The following is a 19,466-nucleotide window of genomic DNA, read 5'->3' as shown; positions in this document are numbered from 1 at the left end:
CATTTGCTATATTGCGCCCACCAGTTGGAAAGTAAAGAATCTTAAAAATGTATTCTGATCTTAAATGTAATGAGGTATTTCAACCTAAATGACCTCATCATGCTACCCAATTTGGATTCCGAAAACATGAGACCCTGAAAGCCATGTATCAAAGCAGTCGACTAGATGCAGTATTTCTTGAGTTCAAAAAAGCATTTGACTTGACTCCATCAACGCTTATTTATGAAAGTTAGATCATATGGGATATAAAGTGAAATTTGTGACTAGGTTCAGGATTTTTTGGTAAGGGGGATGTAGCATGTTATTTTGGATGGATTGTCAACAATAATTGTAGAAATGATTTCAGGGGTGCCCCAGGGAAGTGTGTTGGAACCCTTACTAGACCTGGCAAACAGTATTAATTGTAACCTCAGACTCTCTATAGATAATACATTCATCTGTAATTAAGCACTCTTTCATAGTCAGATCTTAATAAGATTTCAAAGTTGTGTTCAGAAACATAAAATTGTGTGCGTAAAACCCTTCTCACTGAAGACAACTCAGGAAATGTTTCAAAAACCAGCTTTCATACCCAAAAGGATTGAATGACAGTCGACACTGTAGTTTGGTTACCTTCTTCCCAACACTCAGTCTACCCAACCCTCAGTAGCATGATGTACAGCATTGTATAAGAACTGAAGGAAACATGAAATAACTTTTTTCCACGTTATATTATCCTATGACTGCAATATCAATGAATTGCAGTTGAAATAATCAGCTTATACAAATATGTTGGTGTAACAGTTTGTGGGGTATGAAGAAAAAGTCGTAGTAAAACAGGTGTCAGACTGCAGTTCATTGGTAGAATACTTGGAAAATGCAGTCAGTTTACAAAGGATTTATGCAAAATATCATGTGGCACATCCTAGAATATTGCTCAAGTGTATGAGACCCATACCAGATAAGACTATCATAAGATACTGAATGTCTTGAGAGAAGGACAGCATGAATGATCATAGATTTGTGTAACCCACGGGAGAGTTCTATGGAGATGCTGAAAAACATGAACTGGCAGACACTTGTAGATGACATCAACTCTCTCATGAAAAAATGTTTCAAGAACCAGCTCTCATACCCATAGGATTGAATGACAGTGGACATTGTAGTTTGGTTGCCTTTATCTGAACAATCCATCAGTGGCGTGATGCACAGTATTGAATAAGAACTGGAGGTAATATGAAATAAATTTATTCCACACCACAGAATAATTCCCATTGTCACGTCAGACCAAAATCTGTGATCAGTTTTGGGAGGCTGCTTTGCTTGTTGCAGGTAACCAAAGGAATTTATGACATTGTACCCCCCTCCCTCCCTCCAAATCCTTTCCAAGGTGCATCATGCCTAGCAGAATCAGTACCATTACAAAATGTTTTGGATTGCTTATTTGAAAACCTTCTAACAATATGTAAGTGAGCACAATCCACAGAGACAGTACCCACACAACTTGTAAGTTCATACTCGACTTCAATTTACATTGTAGTATTTGAGTTTTGTTACCTCTCAATTAAATTAGACAATCAGCATATTATTCAAAAGCACGATAGCAAAGCAGCAACATTACTCAAAGTGGCTGACAACATCACACATGCCCTGGACAGACATGAAGTGAAAATTTTAACACTAATCAATTTAATGAAGGCTGTTTATTTTGAAGTCATCATAGAAATGTGCTCTCTGGAATCCCCCAGAATTCAGTCCTTGGTCCATTGCTTTTCTCATTGTACATCATTGAAATCTGCTTCTTTCTTGTGACCATCAGTTGTATGAGCTGACAACACGTAGTTGTATCTAATCACCAACCGCAAGACCACTGCTGCTGCTGTATCAGGTACAAATGGTGGCTTTTGTCAGTATGGTGATGGGCTTGTAACCTGGGTCATATACTAAACCCTGAAAAGTGATGGGTAATCTTCAAATCATGCCCAAAATTGGTCAGCAGACATTTTTGTGAACAGTTGTTGCAATGCTTCTTAATGGCATACCAAAGAACCAATAATATATTGGCATAATCTTGGATGAGCATGTAAATTGTGAAGAACTAACTGTTGACATGAAGGAAACCTCTCTCTTGCATACACATAATCCAAGGATTTATAAAAAAAAATATTATCTCAAATTAAGCAGAAATGAAACCAGACTTTATCCCTGCCTTATCTTTATTACTGTAACCTAGTTCAGCACAGCACAAATAGTGAAAACTCCAAGTTGCTGGACATATCCAATATGGTACCAGCAACTAGCTAGTTATGATTGCCTGTGTCAGATACGGGTGTAACATTTGGCTGTTTGTTCGTGTCAGTCCTTCCTATGTTCAGTAATGGATGTGAATGGATGGCTGATGTGATTTTCATACATTCTACTTGCTTCATTGGTATCTTGGTCACCGGTGTCCTCAGTATCTATCCTTGCACATCAGATACGTATTGTTCCGTAACTGCAGTATATGTCCAGCAACTTGGCGGTACCTTTGCGAAACATTAAATCATTCCCCATCCCCTCCTCCATTTCAGCTGTACAATTGTGGAAGAAACTACTGTGTAATTTTCATTTTATCCAAAACCATTCTGCATTCAAGAGGAGATGAAAGCTTAATATGTTTATCGTCAGCATAGCTTTCATGTCAGCATGCCCTGATTGTTCTCTTTCTCGTGAACAGGGAACGTGTCCCATTGTAAACTATCCATACATTTCTCATCCCTTTCGATTTCTGTCTTCTTCCTTCCATATCATCTGTTTATCTTATCCTATTTCTCACTCTTCCTTTGACCAGTCACCTTCTTCTCCGCATTGATATCTTCTATACTGATGGCACACATTTCTTTTAGATGTCAATACTCACATTCAACAAGAATGTAATGAAGAAATTGCTTAACACATTGTTAATATGACATATTTCTTAAATTTCATGTATTCATTATGATACACAATGATGAGCCAAAAGATCATGACCAACTAATTTCTAGTGAATTTTCTGGGTTGTATGATCATGGCCCAGGAAAGGAAATACGGAAGCGTCCGATCCCGCCTGTCTGCTTTGACCCATTACGTCACAAATATGGCGGAAACGACCATAAACCACGATTCCAATTTGGCGCATATAAAGTTGGTATGTACACATTATGAGGACGAAAATACATCGAAAAACAAACACACACACACACACACTTTCCACAGAAAGCCTCATGACACTAACGGGACAAGTGCGGGAAATGGGGTGTTTTTGGGTGGGGGCAAACTAAATACAAACAAATTTAGACACCCACCCCCATAAAAAAACCACACAAAAAGACGAAAAAAAAAAACCGACATCACAAAACTCCCCAAATACCAGTAAACACAATATCATCTGGAATCTGACACTTCCCTTGTCCTACATACCTCAACAGCAGCTCCCGATCCCATAAATTAGGATCAAACACTTCCCTTGGCCTATATAGCTCAAAAACATCTCCCGATACCAATGTCAACATACACAGCCACACATTGGGATCAAACACTTCCCTTGACCTGCGCACTGTTAATTTTATCCGTCATATCCATTCCTGAACAAAAACAACAACCGATTTATTTTACTAAAATTACCAGATGATGTACAGCGAACAACACTAAATTAACCTTCACACAAAATCGTTAACTCACTGAAACGAATTCCAATACAAACACAGCTGACACTCGAACAATTCTGGATAATGAGCAAAAGCAGACTGAGCCCATTACACCACAAAAATGAAAACCCTGAACATACCACCAGAGAGCACAACAAACCACAACACGACGACATCTACAAACACGCCACACTCACAAACCAAACTCCGCGCCCTCATGACTTCACACACGACAACACCCTTACGTCACGGGTCAAAGCTGACTTGTGGGATTGGACGCTTCTGTCGACCCCCAGGAAATCTTCTTCTTCTTCTTCTTCTTCTTCTTCTTCTTCTTCTTCTTCTTCTTCTTGATGTTTTGTCCGGAGCTGCATTGGAAAACTTCAGAGGTGCTCCTGGTACCACTGAGTCTTGCTGAATGATGAGTCGGATGTTGGAGAACAACATAAATACCATGAAAGGGGGCACATCAGAAGTTTTCACATGGTCAGCAAAGATAATCCTTGGCAAAGATAGAACTCAACTAAGAGCATCACTGAAGATCTCCAACGCAGCTCAGGGCGAAATGTCAAGAACTATAAAGTTCCATGGACCACGACAGTACTACCTGGAAGATTCACCAGCAACTAAGGCAACTGGTTGTAAAAGCCTTCATTGTGTGATCATGGGTGCTACCCACTTTGAGACTGAGTGCTTCCTGGTGACATTGTGAGCATGTCGTGGCAAGGCAAGTATATAAGCGAACGAGAGGGGAATGGATACTCATGCTAGTGACAATGTACCCTGGAAATGGGGAAGTCCACTAACAGATGTTACTTTGATAAAGGCAGATTTTTATAGCCTGGTGCCTGTGAATATCTCAGATGTGGCAAAGCTGGTTAACTGTTCACATACTGCTGTCATGAGCATCCAAAGAAAGTGGTTGAAGGATGGTGAAACCGCAAGTAGGTGGCAAGGTGTTGGACTTCACACCTCATCACAGGAAGTGGTGGTTGGGGGCTTACCAACAATGTAAAGCAGGACAGGCAGCAATCTGTGGCAGATTTGGCAAGAATAGTACAGTGCTTGTGCAGGCAAAAGTGTTGTGGAACAGACCATTCTGTGGTCATTGTTGAATATAAAGTCCCACAGCATGTTGATCCAATACTATCATCAGTTATACAGTGGACACTAGATCATCGAGACTGGAATGTTTATCAGTGGAAACATGTCTCCTGGTCTGGTGAATCACATTTCTTGTTACATCAGGTCAGTGCTAGGGGGGTGCATTTATCTTATCTTTCATGAAATCTGTGAGAGCTGTGGATTATGTGAACATTATTATTCTGGACCACTTGCATCCCTTCATGCTTGATGTCTTCTGTGACTACAATGGCATCTTAAAGCCGAATAACTGTCTGTGTCACAATTCTGAACCATTAGTCATATCTCAGCCAGTAGGGAAAACATGTTTCTTAAGATTTAACAAGTTATGTAGGCCTAACACATGAGACAGACATGTTTGTTGCTTTGTAACTGAGTCACAGCTCAGGGATTGGGAGTTTCAAACTTTGCACACTTTTTATCCATTCAGATCGAAACTATTAAGATCAAACTGACGTTAATGTTATAACGTGGAGTAACCTTGAGTTTTTTCTGTTAAACGAACAGATTGCTATAATTTAGTTATTAACTGGAAGGCTTACTGTTTGTGTGAAATTTATAATGAGTATTCAATTTTCTTAAAGGTCACACAAGAAGAAAAAGACACATGAGCCCACTCCAGAAGTGAATGAAGAAACAAAGAAACTAAATGATGAAGACACAGTTAAGCACGGTATGTAAATGAATTTTAATAGTTGTTCAACAAGAGTATATACACTCCTGGAAATTGAAATAAGAACACCGTGAATTCATTGTCCCAGGAAGGGGAAACTTTATTGACACATTCCTGGGGTCAGATACATCACATGATCACACTGACAGAACCACAGGCACATAGACACAGGCAACAGAGCATGCACAATGTCGGCACTAGTACAGTGTATATCCACCTTTCGCAGCAATGCAGGCTGCTATTCTCCCATGGAGACGATCGTAGAGATGCTGGATGTAGTCCTGAGGAACGGCTTGCCATGCCATTTCCACCTGGCGCCTCAGTTGGACCAGCGTTCGTGCTGGATGTGCAGACCGCGTGAGACGACGCTTCATCCAGTCCCAAACATGCTCAATGGGGGACAGATCCGGAGATCTTGCTGGCCAGGGTAGTTGACTTACACCTTCTAGAGCACGTTGGGTGGCACGGAATACATGCGGACGTGCATTGTCCTGTTGGAACAGCAAGTTCCCTTGCCGGTCTAGGAATGGTAGAACGATGGGTTCGATGACGGTTTGGATGTACCGTGCACTATTCAGTGTCCCCTCGACGATCACCAGTGGTGTACGGCCAGTGTAGGAGATCGCTCCCCACACCATGATGCCGGGTGTTGGCCCTGTGTGCCTCGGTCGTATGCAGTCCTGATTGTGGCGCTCACCTGCACGGCGCCAAACACGCATACGACCATCATTGGCACCAAGGCAGAAGCGACTCTCATCGCTGAAGATGACACGTCTCCATTCGTCCCTCCATTCACGCCTGTCGCGACACCACTGGAGGCGGGCTGCACGATGTTGGGGCGTGAGCGGAAGACGGCCTAACGGTGTGCGGGACCGTAGCCCAGCTTCATGGAGACGGTTGCGAATGGTCCTCGCCGATACCCCAGGAGCAACAGTGTCCCTAATTTGCTGGGAAGTGGCGGTGCGGTCCCCTACGGCACTGCGTAGGATCCTACGGTCTTGGCGTGCATCCGTGCGTCGCTGCGGTCTGGTCCCAGGTCGACGGGCACGTGCACCTTCCGCCGACCACTGGCGACAACATCGATGTACTGTGGAGACCTCACGCCCCACGTGTTGAGCAATTCGGCGGTACGTCCACCCGGCCTCCCGCATGCCCACTATACGCCCTCGCTCAAAGTCCGTCAACTGCACATACGGTTCACGTCCACGCTGTCGCGGCATGCTACCAGTGTTAAAGACTGCGATGGAGCTCCATATGCCACGGCAAACTGGCTGACACTGACGGCGGCGGTGCACAAATGCTGCGCAGCTAGCGCCATTCGACGGCCAACACCGCGGTTCCTGGTGTGTCCGCTGTGCCGTGCGTGTGATCATTGCTTGTACAGCCCTCTCGCAGTGTCCGGAGCAAGTATGGTGGGTCTGACACACCGGTGTCAATGTGTTCTTTTTTCCATTTCCAGGAGTGTATTAATATTTTTGTGTGTCTCAGGTCTATCAATTGGAGGAAATTTATTTTAAAAGTGTCAAAATTTTCCCAAATATGATTATGCACAGTGGACATCAGTCATTACTGTAATTCCAAGTCCAATTCGGTGTTATAACTGGAATTATAGTGCCAGACATTTTTCTGAATTTTAATGTGCAATACATAAAAGGCCATTACTAAAGAGATGATTAATGACTGAGGATGAAACATAGTGACAAAATACTGGACTAAAAATTGAGAGGATAATGGTTCATATATTCCGCCGTCATACTTGTTTCTTTCTTACCAAGCAAGGTGGCACAGTGGTTAGCACAGTGGACTCACATCCAGGAGGGTGACAGGTCAAATCTGCATCTGATCACCCAGATTTAGATTTCTGTGACTTCCAAGCAAATGTTAGGATGGCTCCTTTCAAAGGGCAGGGCTGATTTCTTTCCTTGTCCTTGAAACAATCCAAGCTTGTGTTCTGTCTCTAATGACCTCAGTGTCATTGGAGCATTCAACACCAATCCTCTTCATTTTTCATTGCTCTTGTGTGTTTTAGTTAAATCTCTCCAGTGAATTGTGGGATGTTTGCATGGCAAATTCACTGAGCTCAAAAGAGATTAATGGTTGAATATTTTACAATGCACTCAGGATACAAATGTGTCTTATACATTTGAAACACAAAAGTTTTCCTTTATATAGTGTAGGATCCAACACTATGTTCCAAAGTTATGCACAGACATTTTAATATGAGGGCTGCCTTGTAAGTTTTCACAAAAACATTGAAAAAGCAACATTTTTTGCATAAATCATTTTATTGCTCCCAAAAAAAATTGTCTTTAAAGTTTATGCATTTGTACATGTGTTCAGAGGAGTTCTGGAAACATTTTTTCCACTCTGATGCTTTTGGAAGAATTAAACTGTTTCGTGAATTGATGAAATGAAATTCTGTGTCATGCATATTTTGTTTGACACAAGGGAATAAAGAGAAGTCATAAGATAATAAATTAGGTGAATATAGGCAATGAGACATTGAATTAATGCTATTCCTCATCAAGTAATCTGTTGTTTGTTTGACTTTCTGTGTGGCAGCTGCTACTGTTACGAAGAAGAATGAAGTAGCATATGTATGACTTGTGACAAACAGATTATTGGATACAATTGAGTATTAACTTCTCTTTGATCTTTTAAAGCAGTGGTTGCAATGTGCCCACTGTAACCGCCAAAACAAGCAGTAAATTCTATGACAATGTTTCAGGAACAACCAACATTTTTGTTTCATTTTGTCTTGAAACACCTGAACAGTTGATTTCTGCTTAGTTTCTGATTCACATAAATATATCCAAGTTGTTTCTCCTAGGCCAGCGGCCTTGCCCCATTGGTAATACCGGTTCCCATCAGATCACCAAAGTTGCTGCTGGGCTTCGCTAGCACTTGGATGGGTGACCATTCAGTCTGCTGAGCACTGTTGACAAGCAAGGTGCACTCAACCCTTGTGAGACCAATTAAGGAGATACTTAACTGAGAAATAGCAGCTCTGTTCACAAAAACTGACAATGGCCGGGAGAGTGATGTGCTGACCACATGCCCTTCCATGTCCCGGGCATCTAGTGTCACCTGTGGGCCGAGGATGACACAGCAGTCAATACCATCAGGCCTTCAAGGCATATTCGGATGAAGTTTAGTTTAAGTTGTTTCTGCTATTACTATGTCATGTTATTTCCCCTGTAAAGTTTTCTAAGCATTTTGAGTTTCACTGAAATTGAGTGGAATCCATTGAGAAAAGGCCTTTTTCCCAGTTAAATGTTCATGAAGAATCAAATGTACTGCAGTCTTTGATAAATGGAATGGAACAGCTCATGGCAAAGATTTGGATAATGTGAGCACTGTGGCTTTCGATATAATACTACTGCAGTGCATGTTCACCAGAAATGATGTGACATTCAGTTCAATTCGGTGCTGACACCATTTCCGGTGATTCTGCGCTGCAGTAGTCCAGTACAAAAGCCACAGTGATTGCATTATCTAGATCATTGCCACGAGCTTTTCCATGCCGTTTATCGAAGACTGCAGCACGTTTCATTCTGCATAAATGTTTAACCATGAAAAAATCTTTTCTCAATGGATTACACGCAATTTGAGTGAAGCTCAAAATATTCAGAAACTTCAGTGAGGAAATGAAAAATCTGTACACAACATTTTAACAGGAGAAAGAACTTGGATATATTTATAGGAATCAGAAACTAAGCAGCAGTCAACTGTTTGGGTGTTCCAAGACAAAAGGAAATTTAAAAAAAATAGTTCTTGAAGCACTGTCAAGGTAGCAATTGCTTGTTTTTTTATTACGCTGGACATGTTTCAACCACTGCTTTGAAAGATCAAAGAGAAGTTAATACTGAAGAAGAAATCAGGCTTATCAGAAAAAAACCATCCATTATCTGGAAAAAATATCCATTATTTGGGCATATCCAACAGCACCTAGCTCGTGATCCAAAAGTAGTTTCACCAAGCCCACTTCACCGTTGCGAGCAACAGTAGCTACAGCAAAGAAACAGCTGTGGATTTCACGACTTGAGAACAACTCGACCTGGCTATCCCCTTTGGAAACCCTTCTGCCTGGGCACTAACAGAACTGGATCGTGTGGAGGTCAGTTGACTGCCTTCGGTCTGGAGTTGGAAGATCCAGCAGTAACCTCCACAAATGACACTTTTCTGTAAATATCCCCAACTGTGACTGTGGAGCATTTACTGGTCTGTCAACTATGCCCTCCATATTGCACGGAAGATCTTCTGCTTGTGACTCCAAGCACAATTAATGTTACAAGAGTTTAGGCAACAATAGTGTATCTTAATAATTCTTTCTCTCTTTAGTTTTTAATGGTAATTACCATTTATTATATCTCCTTCTGACCTGAATGAGTAAATGATTATGTAATGTCTCCACATGTTGCCCCCGTCAAGTGTGCATCCTCTTCCATTTTACTGTGTTTTAATCAGTTTGTTGAAACTCCACATTTGCAATTTGATGATGAGTAAGGTAAGAGTGTATGACAACACAGTAACTTCCGTTTTGGAAAATATGACTCTCAAGCAAATGCTTAGCTTTTTGCCAAATAATGCCTCACTTACTCCCTTGTAAATCTGTCGGCCACAATTGTCTGTTACACAGTATTATTTTTTCAGCAGCTTGTGCTTCGCTGTTCATTAGATTTTTTATCCTTCAAACATAATTTGTGCATAAATGCAGAGTTTTAATAAGAAATTACTGATGGGTGGTAGAATGGACACATTTCCATACTTTAAAGTCATTTTTATTCAGTTTTATTTGTTTGAGCTTTGGTACATCTCTTGTGAGAACCGTAAAACTCAGCATGAAACAATTACTCCTTACTTCATTTATGATACAGAAGACTAAAGTATACTGAACAGAAAGGTGCCTACTAATTACATGTGGATTTTCTCCAATGATGTTGGTTCAAAATGATAAAACTCTGTCAGGAGGTAGTTTATGAAGGCCTTGGAATTCTTTTTTTTGGGAGTGGGTTGCAGAGCTTGTCCAAACACTGCTGATAAAGACAAGAATTATTGCATCAGTTGAATTGTGAAATTTTTGAACATTTGCTCGGGCTTGACTCAAAGTGATTTCCACAAACTTGTGTACAAAAGTGACATGATTCACTAAGTTTAATTTTGCTAAAGTAAACACCATGTACATCTCTGTAGCCATGTGGTAAGATCTCTGTTTTCTCTGTTTTGGTGGGGACTTGGGTTCAATTCCTAGTACTGCAGGGATTTTTCCTTTGTGGGAGGACTGGATTGGGGTGCCCTCAGTTTCATGACACCAACTGAGGAACTGCTGGTGTGAGGCCTTTACAAATGTCTGCTTGTGTCTGTATATGTGCGGACGGATATGCGTGTGTGTGCGAGTGTATACCTGTCCTTTTTCCCCCTAAGGTAAGTCTTTCCGCTCCCGGGATTAGTATGACTCCTTACCCTCTTCCTTAAAACCCACATCCTTTCGTCTTTCCCTCTCCTTCCCTCTTTCCTGATGAAGGAACCGTTGGTTGCGAAAGCTTGAATTTCATGTGTGTGTTTGTGTTTGTTTGTGTGTCTATCAACATGCCAACGCTTTCGTTTGGTAAGTTACATCATCCTTGTTTTTAGATATATTTTTCCCACGTAGAATGTTTCCCTCTATTATATTCATATCTCTGTATTTAAATACACATGGCTATACCAGGTTCTTTGGCACTTCAGGGTATATTGTAATGTGTGTTCTATTGTTTGAATATGGTTTGAACACCAGTAAAATATTTTTGGTAAAGTTCCCTCGTGAGTGTTCATATTTTAAAATTTGTCCTGCTTCTTGACTGAGATTTAAAACAGCTGTCGTGTTGATCTTCCATTTTAATTTCAGGTGGTTGGTGGAAAGCTGGATCAATTTATGATGTACATGGACCAGTTGCTCTTGAATTTGGAAATCAGACTTATGCAAAGGCATTAGATGATGGCCTCTTTATGCTAGGAGCACCACATCCTGAAGGTAATGTAGTTTCCTAGATCTATATCTGTACTCTGCAAGCCACTGTATGGTATACAGTGGAAATACATAGTGTCATACTATACTTTTTTCTTATTCCATTTGCAAATGCTACATGGGAAGAATGACTGTTGATATGCTTCTACATGAATTTCTAAATTTAGCTTTGTGGTCATTACATTAAATGTGTATTTGAGGGAGTAGCATATTTATTGCCTCGTTGTGGTATGTGGCCTCTCAGAATTGTGCTACTAAGTTATCTGTCATGTACAGTGGCTTTCTTCTAATGTTTCCATGTGTAGTTTCTTGAGCTTCTCCGACACACTTATGCCGTATAAACAACCCCATGGTCCACGATAAATCATGCATCTCTTCTTTGAATCTGTTCTATCTTTTCCACTTATTCAACTTTGTAAGGGTTGCAGATTGACAAACAATACTCAAGAGTTGGTCAGATGAGAATTTTACTGGTGACCTCATTTGTTTGTGAGTTATGTTTGCTTAGGGTTATGCCAATAAATTTAAGCCATCCCCACCACTGGATTCATGTGATTACCTCAAACAGTTATTCCTAGATAAAAGTTGTTAGCAAACACTGATGGTGTAGTCAATTTATATTGAATCTTTTCATATATTTATGCACCTCAATTTACATTTATTTCTGTTTATCCAGCCACAAGTCTTTGCTCCAAATTCTAATCATCTGCAAATCTGTCAGTAGTTTGTAGCAAGACTCTTAAGTTATCACGTCGCTGCACACAATGGTATCATCTGGGAGCAGCTTGATAGGGCCACAGACATTATTCACCATGTCGTTTGTGTGTATTGTGAGCAGCAGGAGCTCTGTCACACTACTTTAAGATTTGATGGATACTAGTTTTGTTTCTGACAATGCGTCCCCATCGAGAATGCCTTGTCTTCCCTCCAGTCTCATATATTGTTTGAGATGTATTCTGTTTTCTAGGCTACAGTGTGGAATGGTATGAAAATCTTTCTGGAATTAAAAAAAAAATAAAATTGCATCAACCTTGAGCTGTGCTCTCTACTGTCTTCTACATATCATAAACAAAGAGAGCAAGCAGCTTTCACATGATTGATGCTTGCAGAAACCATGTTGACTCTTATATATAAATAGTTGAATTATCAGAAATTTAATTGTACGTGAGTACAACATGTGTGCAAGAAATTGATGTCAGTCAAATAGATTTATAATTTTGTGTACTGGTTGTGTGATCCTTCTTGGCAATTGATACTACCTACACCTACTTCCGATTACACGGCACCCTGTGTTGTTCCTGCAATTTCGATAAAATGATTTTGTGAAGTGTGGTTTATTTGCCTCATAACATACATAATCTAAATCATTTCACTCAGGTACAGGATACATATCAAAATTGTGGTAAAATTTCACCATAAACAAAGAATACCTGATGTTAACAAACAGCATCATAAAAATAATACAATTTTATTATATATACGTACAATAAAATTGAACACTTAATTATCCCTTGCTCAAATTATAATTTCATCCTTTATGAATTCCTCTATTGAGTAGTAGTATTTCTCCCACAGAATCTGCTGTAGCTTCGTTTTTAAAATTTCTGTATTGATATTAACTATGTTTTTTTCCCATTAACTTGTTATATTTTGTCATCCCCATATACTGTGGAGTCTGTGCATATAATTTCAACTGGTGATAGCATAAAATTATTTCTTGTGTTATATGTTTGGTTAAAATGATCCTCCTCAAGTAATTTTTGTCTGCTGTGTAGGAAGATTATAATTTCATAAATGTATATGGAAGGAACACTTAGCCCTCAGGGGCTCAGCATTGATTTGCTGGGTATGGGTTTGGCGACCCCAAGGTTCCTGACCTGGGGACTGGCAAGCGCTGCCAGTCCTCTGTCACTGTAAGCTCTGGGCATGCTTCAGCGACCACCGTGTGGTGTGGCGGTGGAACGTTGTGTGTCTCAGGGAGCGGGGATCTTGGCTTGACTGCCCAGATTGCAAGGACGGAATAAACCTCCATAAAAAACCCTCAGTCTCAACGTGTACTGCGCGCTGATGGAATGCATGGCTGTTGAGGTGGAAAAGTCGTTAGCGGGCAACCTATTGGGAACCTGAAGTTTCATATTGGGAACCTGCCACACCTCGGTTGCATAAGGCTTACCCAAGCATGCGGGGCTCTGTCTAGGTGGACTTCTAGTTCCCTAGCTGCTCATGGGACTGAGATGGATCCTCCAAAACAGACTTCGGGTTTACACAGACTCTTTCAGGTATGAGTAACAGAATGATGCTGGTGGCCAGAATGTGGTTCTTATAATTAAACAGAAAGAGGGGAGCTTTGAGAAAGTTTCACCTTTTTACATTCACGAAGGGTTAGAGGGAATCACTGGAACATCAAAAACTGCCAAGCCTTGCGGAATGGGACCCTGTCAATAGAAATGTCCAAAACAGGTCAAGAACATCCAGAAAGCTCAGTGCCTCAGGGAGTATGCAATCGAATGTGAACTGCACTGCACCTTAAACTATAGCAAAGGGGATGTGAATTGCATGATCTGGTTGACATTCCCTCAGAAGAACTGATAGCCGAGTGGTCCCAGGAAGGAATCGTTGATGTCCAGAACATTATGAAACAGGTGGATGGTCACCTCATGAAGTCAGACTCATTTATACTGACTTTCAGCAGCACAAAACTTCCTGGGCACATTAAGGCGTGTTTCCTCGATCTCACATCTTGTGGAGGGAGATGCAGTGAACAAACAGTGATCCCCTAACCCGATGCACTGTCTTACCTGCCAGCGCTTTGGGCACACCATCTCACGTTGTAAGGGGGCTGCCACATGTGGAAAATGTGGTAAGGCCACCCATGATGGTGTTGGTTGTGCATCTCCTCCAAAGTGTGTCAACTGCTCTGGTGATCACCCTGTCTGGAGTAGGGACTGCCGTGTCTTCCTTGAAGAAAGGAAGACACAGGAAATCAAAACGACTATATGTATTTCATATGGAGAGGCCAAAAGCATCTACAAGGCCATGCAGCCCCTAGCATTTGCTACCTCCTTTGCATCTGCTCTTAAACAACTAGTTCCGAAGGACAATACTTTTGCCCAAACGGAGGTTGCTAGTGTCAGCACTAGCACCTGCATTTGCCAGTGCGCTTGTGCTGTTGCGATTCCCGCAAAGTCCACTCCCAAAACATCAGACAAGTCTGTTGTTGCTGACATTGCAGAGCTCCCTGCTCCCTTAAAGGCGCAGTCTGGTTCACCGTCCAGTGCTGCCACTACCCCTGCTGCGATATTTTGGCCCCAAAGCCTACCCCTGGCAAAAAATCAAAGGCCAAGCATCCACCACTGCCAGAGTCTGGACGTAAACAGTCCGACGATGTGGATGTCCTTCTCTCCGACGTCTCTCTTGACTCCTCGGTAGAACTAATGGAGCTTGATGTCGGACGGGGGCAATCATCTCGCCCATAGACTGAGCCCCCACCCATTACGTGCTTACCACCCCAGCACAATGACATGGTGAAAGTACAACCCCCATGATGGATGGCTTCCATATTACAGTGGAACATTAATGGGTTAAGGACACATGTGGAGGAACTGAAAATCCTAGGAGAGGAACGCCCTCTGTGCCCGTGTTTACAAGAAACACATTTTAAAGCCACTGACTCCCTCGTGCTCTGTGGCTGTATCCTTTACCTGAAGGATGACCTGACCGAGAACAGGGCCAAGGGGGGATGTTGCTGTGTTTGTCAATGACATGCATCACTCCTCCGCTCTCCCCCTGGCTACCAACCTGCAAGCAGTTGGTGTTGAAATTTATGGGTATTGGAGGATCACTGTTTGTTCACTGCATCTCCCTCCACAAGATGTGATCGACTCTGAGGCTCTTATAGCTCTCGTGGAACAACTCCCTTGACCTTTTCTTCTCCTGAGAGATTTCAATGCTCACAATGTTTTGTGGGGCTCGAACTCTACTTGCCCTTGGGGATCAAGTTTTGGAGATCCTCATGACGTCTCACAAGTTGTGCATCCTAAACACAGGTACTCACTTTCACTTTTGTACTGCTACTGTGTCCTTCTCCGCCATTGGCCTCTCTTTCTGTTCTCCAGCCCTAGCATAATCTGTTCAGTGGGCGGTCATTGACGACCTCCGTTCCAGTGACCACTTCCCCCTCCACATTCACCTATTTGACAGAGCCATTTGTGAAGAGCAGCCACTCACATGGTTGGTCAGCAGGGCTAACTGGACACTGTTCAGCCAGCTGGCTGTGTTTGAACATGCACCAGCATCCAGGAATGGGTGGACCATATCACACAAGTGATCCATCCTATTGCTGACTTATACATCCCAAAGTCCTCAGTTCATCTCGGGAGGCAACCTGTGCCTTCGTGGACGGATGAGGTCCGCTCCACCATTCTAAAGAGGCATGCGGCTCTTCGATGATTTAAAAGCTGCCCTGCGGCAGACAACCTTTATAGCCTTTCGAGCTGCGAGGGCAAATGCCCGACATGTGATTAAAGAGAGCAAGAAACAATCATGGCAAGCATTTCTGGTCTCCATCAACCATTCCACTTGTTCTACGAAAGTATGGGAAGCCATCAGGAGGATTTCTGGTAAGCGCAGTCACTCACCAATAGCTGTAGTGCTGACATGAGGATGTCTCTGAACAGCACCTGGAGACATTGCTCAGATGCTGGCGGAGACCTTTGCAAAAACTACTGCAAATGCCAGCCAGGATCTGGCGTTTCGTTGCTACCATGCGACTGCAAAGAAGAGCAAATCGGACTTTGGTTCCAACGATTCCGAAAGTTACAACTCTCCTTTCTCCATGTGGGAGTTGGAATCAGCCCTGTCTGAGGCTCGTGACACGGCACCTGGTCACGACTAGATCCGGTACTGCATCCTTAGACATTTGCCAGCAGCTTTGAAAAAACTCCTCCTTAAATGTTTTAATCTTATATGGCAGACAGGTCATTTCCCCAACTTGTGGAGAGAGGCAGTTTTGATACCTCTTCTCAAACCAGGAAAGGACTGCATGTCTCCCAGTAGTTTTTGGAGTATTGCTTTAACGAGCTGCGTAGGAAAGACCCTGGAGCGAATGGTTAACCGGTGTCTGGTCTGGCTATTATAGACCAGGCAACTCCTTAGCCACACTCAGTGTGGATTCTGCAGATTTCAGACCACTGTTGACAACCTGACTCTGCTCGAGGTGGCTACTCAGCAGTCTTTCCTACGTAGACATCACTGCATTGGAATATTATTCGATATCAGTAAGGCATACGGTACTGCTTGGCTACACTGTATTCTCACTCAACTGCATCAATGGGGCTTTCATGGCCATCTCCCCATCTTCATTCAGTCCTTCCTGTCTCAGCACTATCTTAGGACCTGAGTTGGAGACTCGCTGTCAGATTGTTTCGAGCAGGAGAATGGTGTCCCTCAGGGCAGTGTTTTAAGTGGTACCCTCTTTGCTATAGCCATCAATAGTATCATGTCTACAGTATGGAGTCCAGTACAGTGCTCCTTATTTGTAGACGATTTTACTGTTTTCCGTTCCTCTTCCAGTGTTGCATCAGCAAGCCGTCAGTTGCAACTTATTGTGCGGCAGTTAGAGGAGTGGGCTGCAAAGACGGGTTTCCAGTTTTCTGCAGATGTGTGTGTGTGTGTTCATTTTAATCATTCTCGTCGTATTTTTCATTTACCTGCCTTGCGTATGAGGGACACCATCCTAAGTTTGAGAGATTCAGTGCGGTTTCTGGGCCTCATTTTTGACTCCCAATTGTCGTGGTTGCTGCACCTGCGAGATCTGAAAGCCAGAACCCTGCAGGCACTGAATATCTCAAAAGTGCCTTAGTCACAGGTCTTGGGGAGCGGACAGGACGTGTCTCCTCCAGTTTTATAGGGCTTTCGTGTGTTATCGGCTGGACTACAGGTCACAGTGTATGGATCAGCGCTGGTCTTCCTATTTGAAGATCATTGATGCTGTCCACCATGAGGGGCTTCGGCTGGCCACGGGTGCTTATCGGACCAGTCCCACACCCAGCCTCTGTGCTGAGGCACAGGAACTGCCACTTACCATCCGGCGGCAGCTCCTCCTGGTGCGCCAAGCGTGTAAGTTTCTTGCAGCTCCAACTTCATCCACTACCCAATTTTTTGCTCATCTGCCCGTGGACTGTCTTTTTTCCCCACTGTCCCTGAGCCACGTTGCCATTCGGGATCCGCGTGTTATGTGTGCTGAAGTCACTCGGTGTGGAGCCCGTAAAGCCCCAAATCCAGGGTTTTAACTGCCTGCCACCCTGGTTACTGGAGAGTCCCAGAATGATTTTAGATTTGGTTCAGTACAAGAGAGATTGACTCCTGCTTCTGTTTTTAATGCAACATTTTCTGCCATTTTATCTGAGCACCACGACTACGTAGTAGTTTTTATGGATGCGTCGAAACGGGGGGATTTTGTTGGTTGCTCTGTTGTTTTTCCAGATCGTGTCGTCAAGGTCTGATCGCCTCCAGCGTTTACTCTCTTTGATGCAGAATTATCTGCGATCTTGTGGGCACAGAAGCAAATGAGACAGTCTTCCCATCCTAAATTTCTTGTCCCGATTCACTCAGTGCCCTTCACTCATTGCAACGTTTGCATCCAGCAGTTAAAATAGTCTACACCATCCAGGATGCCCTCCTCCAACTACGAAGACAGGGGAAGGAGGTGACTTTCTGCTGGATTCCAGGGCACATCAGCATTGCTCGGAATGAAAGGGAAGATCTTGCAACGAAGGAGGAGTGTCTCAATCCACAAGTATTTCAGTGTGCCATCCCCCTGCACGCTCTCACCTCGCTGGTGGGGGCCTCTAGAGTCTTGCGTCGGTGGGAAGATGAGTGGCTGGAAGTGACTGACAATAAGCTCTGTTTAGTCAAGCCCACAACTTGTGTTTGCTCTACTTCCTTCCAGCCACATACACGGGTCGAGGTTCTCCTCACTTGTTTTCGGATAGGCCACAGTCCTACGACACATGGCTTCTTGCTCCGATGAAAGGACCATCCAATGTGTAGTGGTTGCGGCGTCCAGGTCACTGTGCCAGACAAATGTGACTAGAATTTTAAAGTTCTGTGACTTGTCCAATGTTTTTACCAAGATTTTAGGGAGAGGGTTTCAATTTGCTCACAGGGTGACTGGCTAGCCCACATTTTACGTAAATGGCCAGCCAGTGACAATTTCCTGTGGCGTCCTTGAAACTCCTTTCTTGTTTCACTTACGTTTTATTCTCTTGTACAGCAATTTTCATCTTTTCCTGCTTTCTTTGCGTGTATGGTGCTGAGTGCCTGTAAGACCCAACACACACACACACACACACACACACACACACACACACAGAGGAGCAGCTAGGATTTGTAGTTTCCGAAATAATGGGTGACAAGACTGTTTGCTGTGCAATACACATGTATTGGGAAATTTCCTTTTGCAGTTTCAGTATTCGAGATACATTACTTGAACTTTCCCAGAAATTTATCCCATAGCTAATGACAGAATCAAAATAACTATGATAAGCAATTTTTCCTGTACTCAGGTCAGTAGAATTTGGTGGTATTTTTACTGAAAATGCTAAACTGCTTAGTCTATTTGACAGGAGGTCAATATATGTATTCCAGCTTAAGTTCTTGTCCACGTTTAGTCCCAGGAATTTGACCATGTCATCTTCTTTCATAAGTTGATTGCCATTTAGAATAATAATTCACGGCATCTGAGGTGACAGTTACCGCTTGTTTTCTGTTGTGTAAGTATGATGTTTGCCAATTTAGAGCATTGTCCTTAATCTCGTATTTGTCTAATTTGTAGATAAGCAAGTCATGGTTCATGGAGTCAAATGCTTTTGTGAGATCACAGAGGATACCTGCAGTTTAACTCCTCTGATCCAATGATTTGCATATGTTTTCGATAAAGCTATCCATTGCACCCAGACTGTTTTTCCCTGGTAGAAATCCTAACTGGCTGCTTATAATA

The 19,466-nt window shown here is 42.7% G+C and overlaps 1 protein-coding gene across 1 annotated transcript in view; it reads left to right on the top strand.

Annotated features, from left to right (window-relative positions):
• Positions 1-19,466, top strand: part of LOC126248258 (protein FRG1 homolog) — a 53,375-nt gene that overhangs the window by 1,930 nt on the left and 31,979 nt on the right. Inside the window, exons 2-3 of the mRNA XM_049949108.1 lie at positions 5,372-5,460; positions 11,348-11,473. Of these exons, the coding sequence (XP_049805065.1) occupies positions 5,372-5,460; positions 11,348-11,473 (215 nt within the window). The remainder of the gene's footprint in view (positions 1-5,371; positions 5,461-11,347; positions 11,474-19,466) is intronic.

Source organism: Schistocerca nitens, chromosome 3 (genome assembly GCF_023898315.1).
Source record: "Schistocerca nitens isolate TAMUIC-IGC-003100 chromosome 3, iqSchNite1.1, whole genome shotgun sequence".
Classification (NCBI taxonomy): Eukaryota; Metazoa; Arthropoda; class Insecta; order Orthoptera; family Acrididae; genus Schistocerca; species Schistocerca nitens.
The sequence above is the reverse complement of the archived record's forward strand: the minus strand, read 5'-3'. Positions and strand labels throughout refer to the sequence as shown.